We start from the raw sequence: 15,101 nt of genomic DNA, 5'->3' as shown, positions 1-15,101 counted from the left end.
TCTGTCCACAGCAACAAACGCACACTGGCACAAATGTGGATTGGGTCCCAACAGACCAGTCTCCACATCCGGCCACGCACACAGATGGCCACTTTTCCTGCAAAAGCTGGAGCTCTTCCTGGGAAAGGGCTTAAACATATGTAGAAAACCGGCCACTCCAGGGCCGGGAGAAGGTTAAACTACACAATGGCCACAGGACAGGTGAAAATCTTGTGGCACGGCCATTTTAGAGTATACATTAAGCTGTAAAATGCAAAAATGTGCAAGACTCTGAAAAAAGAAAACGCAGTAAAAGTATACTCTACCACCAGCCCATCCTGGACATACTATGCAAGTGATCACACAGTTGCTAAAAGGCAAGTTGAAGGGGCACAAAGGGTCCCTACCATACTTCACTTAAGGTTATTGTTATATAGTGCTTGGGATGAATGCAGAAGTTGGTGATGCAAAAGATAATGTTGGGTGTGACTGAGAGCGTTCATGTGTGAGTAAGAGACTGAGGTGAGAAGGTTCTAGAGCCAGGGAGTTGAAGAGTCCCTGCCTGGGCGATGGGAGCCAGTTGTTATGTCTGTAGTATCTTAACATAACTAACTGATGCTGTAATAAAGGAACTGTACTGGAACCTTTCTGTGAACCTGAGGATCATACATTATTTCACTGGCAACGAGTTGGTCTTCTTGAAGACCGGAAACTGACCTATGTGGCGTAAGAGAGAAGTTTAAGGGGACCAGCCTGCTGTGGGGGGGTGCAGTAGAGAAGAGAGAGGAACTCCTGCCCCCACAAATAAGCCCCATCATCCAGGGCAAAGAAAAGAGTTGCAGGAAGTCTCTGGGGTAAAGAAGCGGAAGTCCCCAGTGCAAGACCAATGGCTCTGCAAAAGACTTGGGGCAGAAGAAAACCCAGGGGCAAGTATGAGGGGGAGACCCTGGTGATCAAAGGAAGCTGCAGCTCTGAGCAAAGTAATAGAAGGAGCCATACAACAAAGTAACTGTAAGCAAAGGAATAAAGGGAAGCTGCTGCCCCATTAGATCACCCAGTGCTGAGAAAAGGTGAGGAAGTGTGGCCCTTTTGGTGATCCTGAGCGAAGGAAAGAGGGAGCTGCAGCCCACGTGATAACCCTAGAAGTCCCAGGGTACAAAGGTGCTACCCAGGGCAGAATAAGGGTGTGTGGTGCTCCTGTAGAAGAACGGAGTATAGAAACAGTGTTCAGCACCAACTAAAATGCTAAATATGCTGCCATGAAGAGGGTTGCCCAAAGAATACAAGGAAGTAAAGGAGGGCACCCGTGGCAACCGTGATCAAGTCGGGCTGCAAATAGCAGCTGTGTCCCACCTGTCTGTGCCTGCCTCCGGAAAGTCATTGGGAGCGGGAGCTCAGTTGGGCTCCCTGGCTAGTGGGCCTATGATGACGCCAGGCGAGTGCCAAGAGGGAATGGCGATGGTAAGGAATTCCTCGGAGCACTATAACGCGCTGTCCTCCAACGCTCTGTTACATTACATGAATGGAAGCTCAGCCCGGCACTCAAGGCAAGTACCTTCGAGTGTGAAGTATGATGTAAGAATGCATGAGCTTTGGAGAGCCGATGCCAGGAGATCAAGGGTCCGCTGATGTGATTTCTGCAGACGGGCGGACGAGCGTTCACCAAGGCTGTGCGGCAGCGTATGGAGAGTGAAGGGCTAACAAGGTTCGTTGGGGAACCTTTTGCACAGTGACGCGGAAGGTTCTGTGTGTTTTGCCCTGGACCATGCTGAGTATATGCAAGGTTATGATGCATAGCACAAAGTGTGATGTTTTGATTACATCGTGAATAGGGTTTTCATGTTAGCGCTGTGTAGTCTCGTACAATCCACAGTAAATACTGCTATGTAATTCATTATTTTCGGAGTTCGGAGGGGATGTTACGAAAATATGTGGTTTTAGATGTATTTGTGAGTGAGGCTATCAAGTCGTGACTCTGGCACAGATAATACAAAATGTAATGCCTGCTTCATAAGAATGGAGCTTGAATTGCTACTTACCTAGTTAACCAGCTTGAGAGATTTTAGCTATGTTGCATGCCGCAACAAGGACTTATAGGTTTAGCCTGCGCAATTAAGGGTTAATGCTAACTAGTGAAAAGTCGGATGCAATGAGGTGTTATGTACTACTATAACCTTTAGGTTCATTGTTTAGTGAGAACAATGGACTATTAGTAGTTAGGACTAAGTGATCGTGATTGTAGGGTGTAAGATTAGCGGTGCACTGTGATGTGATGAAAGTTCACTGTCCAAATGTAACGTCTAGTCGGAGATGATTTGCAGAATCTCTGTATCCAATGTGGAGATTGCACGTAATAATAGCTGATGTCAGCCTTAACCTAAAATGCCTCAAACATGTTAAGGACTTTAGTTAAAAATGTGGTACATTGATAATAGTTGCACATATTTTAGTGCGTGTTTAGCAGAAGTGCTGAGGGTTGAGAGTGCTAGAATAACGCACTTGAGGAATTTCAGGTTTAAGGCTGAGAGCGAGCCATGGAATTATAGCAAAATGTTCTAAGATGTTTACAGCTGCACATTTTACGTGGATATGGTTTAACACATTGTGATTCTGAGAGTTTGCGAAAGTGGTTTTGGTGTTCCATTGTGTTGTAGTATTGACATGTTTTGGGAACTGAGGGGGGTATGTCTGCACCAGGAACGTAGGTGTAGCAGTATATTTATTCCCAATTGTAGTGTTGATCTACCATCAGAAGTACTTGGAGGTAGCCATTGGAGAGGGGTTGATTATGTGTTTGGTTTAACCCAGTAGAGATGGAGGGGGGGGGGGGGTGCGTCCTCCGCATTGTTATGAGCAGCACCGCTTCCTAAAAAGGTGTGTATGCTGTTGACTACCATCAGTAGTACTCTAAGGTAGCCACAGGAGAGGGGTCGATTATTTATATATTTTTAACCCAGAAGAGAAAAGGGGTGCGTCCTCCATATTGTTGATAGTTGCACCTCTTGCAAAAAAGGTGAAAGATGAGGTGCGCGGTGTGGATTTAGTAGATATTGATGTCTGGCTTTGCATGCTGTAGTGTGCTTGGGAGGAGTGTTATTTGATGAAGGGTGCTTGCTTGCTTTGTTGTAGGGTAAAGACCTATGGCTCCCATTTGCTTTTGTGTTCTTGCATAGTAGTTAGTACCGCCCCATCATAGACCTATGGCTCCCATTTGCTTTTGTGTTCTTGCATAGTAGTTAGTACCGCCCCATCATATTTTATTAGTTCTACGTTCACCCAGCGTGCGGCTGATATTGGAAGTGGCGAGTTTGTGTGGATGTTGCTTATTGTGAAGAAGGGAGATGTGTTGTGATGTGCTTTGTTGTTACCCAAGAGCAGGAGAGCAGATACCATGGCAATACGGTATGTGTTGTTTCTCTAATGGGGAACAGACCAGCAGCCAGCACCCAGAGAGAAGAGGCAGAGCTGTAGTTTGAAACAGAATAAAGTGCCCCGAAATGATAACTCAAGTTGCTTAGTGTGCTTGTGTCGAGAGTCACAAGGAGCATGGGTTTGTCTGGGACAAAGTAGAAGTGTTGCCTTAGTTGCCTCACCATGTGAGAAGGAGCAGGGCTCAACGTGTAAGAAAGAGCAGGACCAATGGAACTCCTCAGGCGTTCTGAGTGAGGAAGATACTGGTGACGTCACCGTGCATGCTGATGGAGTTAGCGATCCATCGGAACATATGTGCACAGCCTTCTATGGATGCGAGTAGTGAGTGCAACGTCTGCAGAGCAAATACTCTTCCTTGTAAGAGTAAAGGACCTTCCGGCCTCAGTGTTGTGCTATGCTGATGCAGCCCCAAGGAAATGTCGATGCAGGAACTGTTTCCTCCTTAGTTAGCTGATTACATTTAAATAAGTCTGCGACGGACCGAACCGGCGAGTGAGGAAGAAGGAAAGCCAAGCCGGGAGTTGTCCAATGAGGATCGGAAGATCTGTGAACTGTGTTGGCGGCGCACAGAGAATGGTCTGTTACAATTGGATATTAATTACCCAGCGCAGTGGGGAAGTCGCAATCTGCCCTGGGTCTTGTTGTGATGTGCTTTGTTGTGTTTTGGTGACATCTGGAAGGAAGGTAGATGTGTTTATATAGTGCTTGGGATGAATGCAGAAGTTGGTTATGCAAGAGAGAATGTTGGGTGTGACTGAGAGAGTGTTTATGTGTGAGTAAGAGACTGTGAGGTGAGAAGGTTCTAGAGCCAGGGATGACTGGGTGATGGGAGCCAGTTATCACTGTAATAGCTTAACATAACTGACTGATGCTGTAATAAAGTATCTGTACTGGAACCTATCTGTGAGTCTGAGGATCCTTCTTCATTTCATTTATGTATGCAGGAAAAAGGAAAATAAACAGAGGTTTACTATGGGGAACAGAGTTCTCCTGCACTGATTGCCATAGGGACTGGTCAGTGCTCCCAAGAGGAGCTTTGCAAGGCAAGTGGAGTAAAAAGGTCAGGAAAGGTTCAAAGCCATAGCAAAAGGAAGGGCGTCCCATTGAGGTAAATGGAGGGAAAGTAGCAAAAATGAAGAACATGTCCTAGCTAGAACCTTGACTGCGAGAATGGTGTATATTGTGACTCCCGCCCCTGAATTACCAGATCGTGGTCTGTGGAAGAACAACAAAGGGAAACAGGGCAAAAACAGGTGAGCGTGCAGGACGAGAAACTCTGCTACACCAAGTGGCCTGCTGGTTCCAAGTGTTGCAGGTTCAGTCCATCAGGATTTTCATTCCTCCTCTGATGGAGGGGAGGACTCTTACCTCCCAGTAGAGTTCCCATGTTTGATCCTGTCCATCTACAAAAGGCATTACTATGGATTCCTCCATCGCAGGGTGGGAAGAAAAAGTAGATCACCTTGAGGCCACAGTCATTGGAGGAGAGCTCCTTTTAACATCAACTTTCTCCACTCTAGGCTATTTCAGATCCCTTGCTTTTTCACTAAAGGAGTGTTTTTAATCCCCGTCATTTAACCTCACAGAGTGGTCTTTTTTCAGTCTCTGCACCTTCTATCCTCATCACATGTTCCACCGCAACAAGGTAACCTTCCACAAATTTGTAGCTGGTTTACTTCCCGGCTGAGCACCACATGTTCCCATCCTGGAAGTTTCCAGGGCTCATAAGGTTTACTTCGCGCAGTCAAAGTCCTTTTGGGCTTCTAATCACCTGTTTGTTACCTTCAAGGCATCCCTTCCCTTGGCAGAAGGCTTCAGAGGCTAGCATTGGTCATTGGCAGGTGTCTTGCATTCTACAATGTTAGAAACTGAGAAATGTGACCTCCCAAGGACCTTCATGATCAGTGCTAAGGTGACGTCTGTGGTCTACCAGCAGCATTTTCCCCTGAAAGGTTTGCAAGGCACCTGCCTGAGCTATCCTGCATGCCTTGTGAAAGCATTACGCTATGGGCGTTTGCTATAGTGCTGATACACGCTTTGCCAAGCAACCTTGCATAATCATTTTGGCCAGTAAGTGGCTTCATCCACCCTCTGTAGATTTACATGCTTCACAATCTCCCATGAGTTTAATGGAAAGGGATGGGACATAAGAGTAAGTACAAGATATTCGCAGTAGTGATTCATGCACTTCTACTCCATTTTATATTTTCTTTCGTAAAACCTGCCAGACATGCACTTTACTCTAACCACTCTCTAGTCCTCCTTTTTTGATATTCGCCCGTTTTCTCCGTCTCTCTACTTTTGCTTTCTTTTTCACTCTTCTTTCACCAGCAGATGTTCCTCCACCTCCTCCTATCTCCTTCCACCCTCCTCTCTCCAACTGCCCCCCTTCTCCTTCTCGCTCCAATTCCTGGCCTCTGGTCTCATTCAAGTCTGTTTTTCTCCTCCAGCCTCATCCAAAAGCACTCCTCCAAACACTCATATCTTTCCATTCCCCCCTGCCAGCTAGTTAGATTCTCCACACTTTGAGTCCCCCAGCATTTTTGCTGAACTACTGGATTTTTGACTGATTCTCCTGAGTGGGAAACTTTTTCCACACTCACTCATTCTTTTACTCGAACCATGGGAACCCTTTTGATATCTGGTTAATACTTTTTAATGGAGTTCTGATTTCCTTCATCATTTCTGGCATCTACATTTTATTATTGCAGCGCACATCACTTTCTGTACAGAGTTGCTGGGAGCTCTTTCAGCTTGCCATTTTATTTCAACCGGGGTAACGCATGTTACCAGGTTAGGGGGACACTGTGTCTCCCCTGTATTTTATTTTGCAGGATCAGCCCACCCCACCTTTGATGTCTCACTTTTCCAGTAACCGTTATTTACTGTTCCGAGTTCACCTGACGGGCTGGTGGCAGTGTACCTTTCTGCACAACTTTTTGTGGACTTTTGTTGTAGGCTGCCTTCGCAGCTGCAGTTGGGGACACAGGGGCACCATTTTCCTAGAATGATGGCTGTACTTTTTTAAGCCCTGTTCGTGATGACTTGATCCTTCTACCTGCCTGAGTGGGGAGGTCTTGATGGGTCTTATGTCTTAGGCAGGCTTCCCTTGGAAAGCCCGGCAAGGCTCTCTTGAGTACCCGAAAGGACAGGAATTGGGGGAGGTGACCGAAACCCCCCTGGTCTTTGTCCTGCTGTGTGCCTGCCTGGAACCAATTTGTGCTGAGGACTGGCTGGCCCCATTGGACAGCCACCCCCCAGGTTTGAATGACTGCATGTCTTGTGATTGGTGGGCTCAGCCAGTTTTTCTGCATAAAGGTTGAGGGTCCTGGAGCTGAAACTCGGTCAACCACTGGAACTAAAGATCCGAAGGACTTCCGGAGCCACTTCCAGCGACCCCCCCCCCACCCCCTTGCATTCATTCAAACTTGTTAGTAACTGCTGCAGTACTAACCTCAACTTCGGTGCCACAGGGAAGCCACTAAGAAGATGACTTCCTCCATTAGACTGGTGGGCCTAACCCGTCCCAAGACCATCCCTGGACGAGCTGCGACCTCCACAGCCTGCATATCCTCAATGCCCAGGGTCCTTTGCCATTTTGCAGTGCACATTTCTGAAGCACGGTTTCGCCTGAAACTTGGTAGGCATCCTTCTGGACCACCAGTGACTTGATCCCGCTCCTAAAAGTCCCCTCAGCCGAGACGCGGACTGAGAAAGGGCGCAAACTCCACAGTTCAACAGCCATCCTTCAACCGAACCTTGAAAAAGGCACAAACGAGCCAGTGCTGCAAAGATCTTCTGGACATCCAACTGCTTGCAACCATCATATCCAACTCCAGTTCTCTTCATCAGTCGTCAAGAACAAGAATCCTGAACCGGGGCCTGATGTCGCCTATCCTTGGGGACCACCCTGCTGCACCAGCTTCTTCGCTTACAATGGTACTGCTCGCCCCCTAATACTTACCTGGGGCCTGCTTTGTTGTTCCTGTCCTTCCGAGGGTTGCAGTTAAGCTGTTTCCATCCCCTCCCATGCCTACATTGAGCTACATTGGGGTGGACAACACTTTGTGCTCATTACCCAAAGAAACCTGACACTCGCCTGTAAACGTGAAGGAATCTTCATAGACTCTGCCTTGTCCACTGCTTAACTGTCTTTTCTTCCTCAGCCTTTGGTCACTTGTTCCCCCTTGACTTTGTGAGACTCACCTAGGGTAGCATAGGGTTGGACTTCCTAAGATTAGCTAAGCAGGGGTTAACTAAAGTAAAGGTGACCTAAAGTTTGCATACCTGTTTCAGAGGTTTCTGCAATACTTAATTTTGTACATAACTGCTAGTGGGTGTTTTCTTGAAATAAGTGTATGCTCTGAGTCCTGTGTGCCTCACTGCAGCCCTCATCCCTCCTGGCTGCTCAGCCATTGCTACCTAACCTTTGGTTAGTTCAGCTAAACCTATACACAAAGGTGGGCTTTCTAATGTCTTGTCCTGGACTTTACACACAAAAAAACAACTCTGCTCACTAAATAGGGCCCGTCTCTGCCTCCTTGCATCACCACCTTTTGAGTTTGTGTGTTCCATAATGCTTTCTGTACTGTGATTTATGTTTCAGTTCTGTTTGCGACCTTCCTACTACATATTTTCCACAAACCGTAGGTATTCTAGCCTGCATCCGCAGGGCAAGCTGATCACTAATCTTGCTCCCATCTTGCATTGGCTTAGTAGTGGCGGGCCAAGCACACTGGTTCTATCTGTTAAGCTATCTCTCAATGTGCATACCCTTGAGCCTGCAACATGTGTTTCTTATCTTCGATTTAATGTGATTGCAGAGGTCTGTATAGTGTCACAGGGCCCCACATGTATTGCATCTTCATGCTAACTTGGGGAATAGGGTTCTCAGTGTAGGTAACTGGGCATACCCCGGATTCCATCCCGTGCAGACCCATTATCTTATGGCATTCTGTGGCAAGCCCTTGCCTCCCACTCAGTTCATTGTTAGTCACGCCAAGAGATCCTCCTTGCTCTGTCCACGGGACTAATATTACTGCTTGAATGATGGCAGCGGGCTGCCTGAACTCGAACCCAAAGATACTGTCCCGCTAATAAGTTGGTAGAGCCTCCATGTCTTTTGAAAAACTGAAGAGTGTTGGGGACCGCATATTTGTATGAGACCCTGAATGTACGCCACTACTTTGTTTTTTTAAAATACTAATGCTACTATGCAGCATGATCTTGTCCTCTTTCCGGATGATGTCCCATATGTATGGAGAATAGGGGGCTATGGATTAGCAGTACAGTAATCTCTCTATGGCGGGTATCTGCCCCTTTGTAAACTCTAAGTTTTCAGTGGGAACTGAAACACAGGAAAAAGCGGCATTGGCCAGAATCGTGCATTTTATATGAAATGGGGGAGCTTCAGTTAGTACAGCAGCTCCTGGTTCCACAGCATAGGTACCAACACGACCCATTGCAATTTGCAGGCGCTTATCCAGTCTTGTTTTTTCTTCTTTGCATGCTGGTACTTGTAGTCCAAGTTTTAAAATGGCAAAAGTGTAACTTCAAGTCCCAGATATACAAATAAAAAAACAAGACTGGATAAGCACCTACAAATTGGAATGGGTCATGTTGGCAACTATGTCACAGTATAGTGTACAGCTGTCTTCTCAATTGGACTGAACAAGCATTTTCATTTCGATTCTGTTACACGTGCTTGTGATAGACCAGGTGTTTGTAACCTGCGGTTCTCCAGATGTATTGGACTGTCAGTCTAATGATCCCTCACATTGACTATGCAAACTAGGGCGAATGGGAGTTTTAAACCAAAACATCCGCAAATCCAAAGGTAGCAGATGTCAGTGGGTCTATGAAGTCTATGTCTATGACACACCTAAAATAGATGGGTGTTCAGATTAATTTTCAGAACCAGCCATGGGGGATGATTCTGAAAGGCTATCCTATTTGATGACCAGGGAATTTTCTAGCCAAGGTAAAACGGACTGAGCAGTAAGGCAGACTTCAGGGGCTATCAGGGTGGACTTGTAGTTCAGTTAACCCACCCTTACTAAAACAGCCCTGTCCTCAGTTGATGAGCACAAAGTAAGATCACCTGCACTCTGCAATGAAACCTAGTCAAAGCAGTTAAAATCGATGAAGCAGGATAAACTGTAAGCAGTAAACTTAGAAAGCAATGCATTAAAAACGGTAATCGTTTATCTTCCCTTCTAATCATAAAGCCCCTATAGCTTAAGCAGTTCTTCCCTCCCAGGTAAGTAGGTAGCCCCTGAACCTCAATAGTCATAGCTCCCCTTAAGTACCTGTGCAGGGGAGAGGGAGTTGAAAGTCTCTTTAGAACACGCTTTGGCAATGTCAACAGGTTGGACACAGTTGTAAAATAAAGCACCTTTTGGAGTTTAAAAGGTAGGCATAACGTGTGTGGGGGTGCTCTACCATTCCCTGCACTCTAGGGGTTAGCCTGTGGAGTATCCCGACCAGAACTCTGATCACAACCAGGTAAGAGGGCATTTGGGATAGCACTAGGCCCATAAAATCTCTATGGTCGGGGGGCGGGGTGGCGGGTTGAAAACCAGTATGTCCACTCTCACCCCTTACTCCTATTCTGAGTGACTATCAATAAGTACTCAGAATTGCTGGGCCACTTACATATGCCATTGGTCTGATTGCAGGAGGACCAGGCACTGCTTGTGCAGTAATTCTGCTTTGGTTCTGGCTAGAACATAGTTCCATGCTCTGATGGGACGTTGCCAAAGATCTTCCAGCAGAACAGCCCATGGTCTTCAGGACAGCAGCCACATCAGGTCCCACGAGGAGAGGAGACACCGCGGACACAGCAGAGATGGGCAGCAGTGAAGGTCATCCCAATCAGGGGGCAGCAGGCGGGAAACATGGCAGTGGAAGTTTCAGCTCCACGAAGACCCCTCTTAATGCGGGTGAGCAGCTACAGCAGAAGAGATCGTCGTAGACCACAAGTTGACGACATTAAGTCAAATGCTCCATCTCTGGACAGCGACAGATTAGTTGGAAAGACATTTCACTAAACTGAGCAGCCCACAGGATGCTTCCAACAGCAGGCCTCTTATGCAGCAGTCTGGAAGTTCAAGGGTGGTCTTCTTGGATCGTTACAAGAGTGATTTGGCAGTGTTGGTTGTCCTCAGCAACAGTCTTCCATGTCTTCAGCATGGTGCTTCTCTTCCTCTATGCCTTAGCGATCTAATGAACGGCTGAAGGACCCCCTCTCTTATCCTAAATTCAGACTGGGGCTGCTCCACTAGCAAGGATTGGCACCATTTAAACTAACCAGGGCTGTCCAACCATGGACAGCATCTGCCCTCACATCTGCCCAGCAACGGACATTCTCTGGCTGGAATGTGGATTCAGACAAGACCCTTCCAGACCTGTATCCATCCTGGTTGCACATACTTTCACTTTTGCCAGGAATCCAAGTAGGATTCCGCCTAAGAAGGCCTTCTATGGCAGTTCCCAACCAGAGAAGCAGGAAGGCCAAACAACAAGGTTTCCCAAGGACAGAACGAAAACCCTATGGCATGGCCATTTTGCATATATGGTACAGAAAATGGCATTATGCGGTTAAAAAATAAACCCGCACGCAAAAGCAATTGAAAAAACTGGAAGAACGTAATCCGCTGTCGCCATCCCAATATAGGCACCTCAAAAAGATACTATGGGAGAAAGAAAAAGGGATGCATAGTTCCCCTGAAACACTTCACTGTAAGGGGAGGTGTGCTACAGTAAACAAACGTGGGCCTCTCACACAGGAGACCCCCATAACCGGTAACCATATGTGCGGACCAGTGCCCTCAAAACAGGTGAGTGGAGTAAGGGAGGTAAAGCCAAAAGGCTCTACCTGCCTCCAAGTCGGTGCAGGGTTCAAGCCGCAGCAAGCAACTGGGGTTTCCATTGATGTCAGTGGAAGGGAAGTTGCAAAAAGAAAAATCTTTCCTAACAATGGGTTGTCGCACAATAAATACACAATGGAGTATAGTCATTATACAGCTACCTTCAGTCATCTGTAACATCTAGACACCCTAACATGCAAGTTACACACATTGTACTGTAATAATGTTATTTTTAATCCCAGCCATGGTGAATATGGGTTGACTTGAATCTGTGATTATTTCTTACCCCATTACTTGTAGCTGGGATGGTCACACTATCTGGTTTAATGTCATTTGATTTCCCGTCACTACTCTTTTCATATTCATAACTGATTCTCACAGCTATTCTCCCGGCTTTGGCAGAATAGATTTTCTTCCCCTCTACCTGCAACTATATTTCATTGGCCACCACATTGCTTGGTGGCGTGGGGGATTGCATATGGCCACAGCCTAGCATTGTTGTTTGGCTACGAGTACTGGGTACAACGTAGCCATTTTTCAAACTGATGCTGTTCTTGAGACCCCTGACATCTCCAGTGCATGGCCAAAATGTGTTCAGCCAACGATAGGCACTGACTCGTTGCCTATGCCAACTTGTGGGTCTGATGTGTTCCGACAGTATTACCTTTGCTTACATAAACTCTTGGTCTGCACTGACTTGTTCGGTTAGTCTAATCTTCCATTACTCATTTCTCTCTTCACCATAGGATGATTTCCTTGACTGCTACGGTGACCCCACTGTGATCGGGAAGATTGGTACGGACATCCAGGTCAACAAATGTAGCTGGTTAATAGTGGAAGCCTTGAAGCGAGTTTCCCCGGACCAGCGGAAGATTCTAGAGGTAAGACAGCCGGCTGTGGATTTGTCTGGGAAAGGAGGTTAAGGTATTTTGTACTCTTTATCAGTAGATCTGCAAATTAATGTCGATGGATTTGCCCGAGCTTGGCTCAGTAGATACTCCCATTGAAACCTTTTTGATACCCATGTTGATTGCTGCTAGTAATTTTATAAAGGAGACTAATCCTTCTATTAATGGCACAGAGGTGAATATTAGTTATACAGTCTGAGCTACCTCTTAAAAAGACCACCTAGGAAACGCTGCATAAAGATGACTGCACCAACAGGCCAAACTGGGGGGCCTGCAGAGGCCTCGAAGAGGAAAGTCTCGGCCACCAGCTGGTAAACAGGTAACTGTGTGGTGAGGCACGGGGGGCTTGAGGATCGGGGCGGATCCATGTTTTCTTGGGTTGGGGCGTGGGGTTGTTAAGGCCAGTACGTGTTCGGGAAGGGGATGGCGGGGCAGGCAAGTGGGGAAACAGTGTCGTAGGGTGAGGACCTCTGGTGGAAGAAAATCATGCCGTTTGGCACAATTTTAACATATAAATGAATATTATGCAACTGTCTTTATTTTCTGTTTGGGCTCGTCATACTGCTGCATGAAATTAATAAAGGCATTCTATAAGTTATAAGATAACCCTTCCAATTCCCCTTTGGACTACAACTCATCTTGTCCTGAAACTCTCCTCTCGTAGTGTTTCTAGGACATATGTTGGGCTAGTTTGAATCATATTGGCGTAGAATGGAGGCTTTGAGTACTGTCGGACTTAATGGTTCACAGGGGCTTTGGGCTATATGGCTTATTTTCATTTTTTGTACTTCTCACTGTTGCTTGAAATGAAGAGTGTTGCACAATAGAAAGCCTTTCTGTTATGGTATATTAGTTTATGCAACGCCTCTTACCTACCTTCTAAATTGAATATTTAAGGAAGGATGTTAGTTTTTCCAGCACATACAGATATCTAAAAAGACAATTTGGGTAATGTGCAATGGGAGGTTGGTTTTCATCTTGCCATTAGATGCTTTCTAAATGTGACTGCCAGTAACGTATCCAAAGTTTGGAATGTGGGCTTTGGAAAGAAATGCAGCTTCTTCAAAGCAGGCTGCCACTGTGCATTTATATCCACAATTTTCTGGAGGCAAAGTGCTAATTGAAATATATCCGTTCCGTGGTGTGATTTGATGATGCTTGCAGCGCACTGCAGGTTTTCGCTTTAATTTCCAGTAGAGCAATATGCCTAGATAATGGTGGGGGTTTAAGGTTGGGAATGAAATGTAATGTACACTAGAAAGGAAACCTTATTCCAGGACCATTTGGCCATCGCAACACCCCCTGAGCTGTTTATCAAGGAATATTTGAGAATTACCACCTGCGTTCACCCGTGGAGTTCGAACACCTTATTTTGTGTTCCTAATTGTTAGTCAGTTTAGGACAGCAATGTTATCTTTGGTTATGGTCTTGCTTGTATTTCTCTACTCCTAATCTGCATTCGGGTCTTGGCGATGATACGTTTTATGAGGTAAATGGATTGTTTCTGGATGTCGTTAAAGTTGAACTGTTGTCGTCTTGCCACCTAACGACTCCTGTCTGCATAAGCAGTGGCTGTTTTTATCGGCAAACGGCAACAGTGTTTAAGTTAGAGAATTAAAGCAATTGTACAGCAATCATTCTAGAAATTGCAATTTTATGCCCAGCCTCATAGTTTTCTGTTTGCAGGAGAACTACGGCCAAGACAATCCTGAGAAGGTGTCACGGGTGAAGCTGCTATATGATGATATTGGGATGCAGGAAATCTACCTTGCATACGAGGAACAGAGCTATGCCAATCTCCAGCAGATGATTGAAGGGAATGCCAACAGCCTGTCCAAAGACTTCTTCCTGAGCCTGGCGGCCATGATCTACAAACGGCAGAAATAGGCCAACTAACTTTGAGACCCTTGCATTTTTGGATTTGCTGCTTGTCCGGACTCTGTGCCTTTGCACGCCCTGTAGAGGATCGCTGAGGGTTCTCTTACCCAGGGGCATGGGATTCTAGTATGAAGTGTTCTATGCTCTTCCTAATGACATGAATTCGGTGAAGCCTGTCTTGCCGTAGGAGGAACCTGGTTGACGCTTATTGGCAATTGGAAGAGTGACTTTGTATTTGAAGCATTGTTCTTTATTTATCTTCTATAGGGTTTGGACTGCGTTTCTGGATCATTGGATGCTGAAAACCTGAACATAAGTACTCCCACACACCACATAACCCAATTGTTTGGAGTATAAACATGACCCTCCGCTCCGGATCAAGTTTGTGTTTGCCTCGGGCAGTGGCTTTTGGCATACTACTTTTTTTTTATCCCTATGGACAGCTGTTAACATCTTTTCATTCTGCCCAATTTACTAGGTGTCTAATGTCCAGAATGGTTATTGGAAGTTGAAATCTCACAAGATCCTTAATGTTAAAAAATAAATGTGTATTTTTAATTGTTGTGTGAATTAAGCACTTGTAGTTTCTTCTGCTGCTGGTTTCAGGCTTGTTAAGGTCAGTATCAAACATCCAGCCGGTCTGTTGTGGCAGTCTCTTCCTTTTAAAAACTGGGCAAAGGGACCCAGGACCTCTGCTCTGTTCCCAGTGAATTTTGGTCCCCAGGTCGATGGCGATTTGGCAAGGAGGATATCGGGAGGTTTTCAAACAGGCCAGTGCATCTGAAAAGCTATCATACTGGGTGTCCGTTTAAGATCAGAAACATTTTAACAGGTTATTTATAACATGCTTCATACCCAGAGGTTTCTAAGCGCTGACCCCGGGATCAAACCTGTGTTGGTCTAGATAGTCTTGCTTCCAAGACGAGCATGTTGCCCCTGAGCTATCCTCCCAAGAGAGACCCTGACCCATCACTGATTCTTGCAGCACCACTGGCTTTTCAGTGGCCACAGCTTGGCAATTGTTACATTTTCCAAT

General features: G+C 46.0%; 1 protein-coding gene across 3 annotated transcripts in view; it reads left to right on the top strand.

Annotated features, from left to right (window-relative positions):
• FDPS (farnesyl diphosphate synthase) overlaps positions 1 to 14,623 on the top strand; it is a 174,940-nt gene extending 160,317 nt beyond the window's left edge. For all 3 annotated transcript variants that reach the window (XM_069650049.1, XM_069650052.1, XM_069650054.1), the window contains 2 exons: positions 12,026 to 12,160; positions 13,874 to 14,623. In XM_069650049.1, coding sequence (XP_069506150.1) covers positions 12,026 to 12,160; positions 13,874 to 14,074 — 336 coding nt within the window. In that variant the 3' untranslated portion in view covers positions 14,075 to 14,623. The remainder of the gene's footprint in view (positions 1 to 12,025; positions 12,161 to 13,873) is intronic.
• Positions 14,624 to 15,101: the final 478 nt, after the last annotated feature.

Source organism: Ambystoma mexicanum, chromosome 1p (genome assembly GCF_040938575.1).
Source record: "Ambystoma mexicanum isolate Mex_15411 chromosome 1p, UKY_AmexF1_1, whole genome shotgun sequence".
Lineage (NCBI taxonomy): Eukaryota > Metazoa > Chordata > Amphibia > Caudata > Ambystomatidae > Ambystoma > Ambystoma mexicanum.
This window is presented reverse-complemented; position numbering and strand designations above follow the sequence as displayed.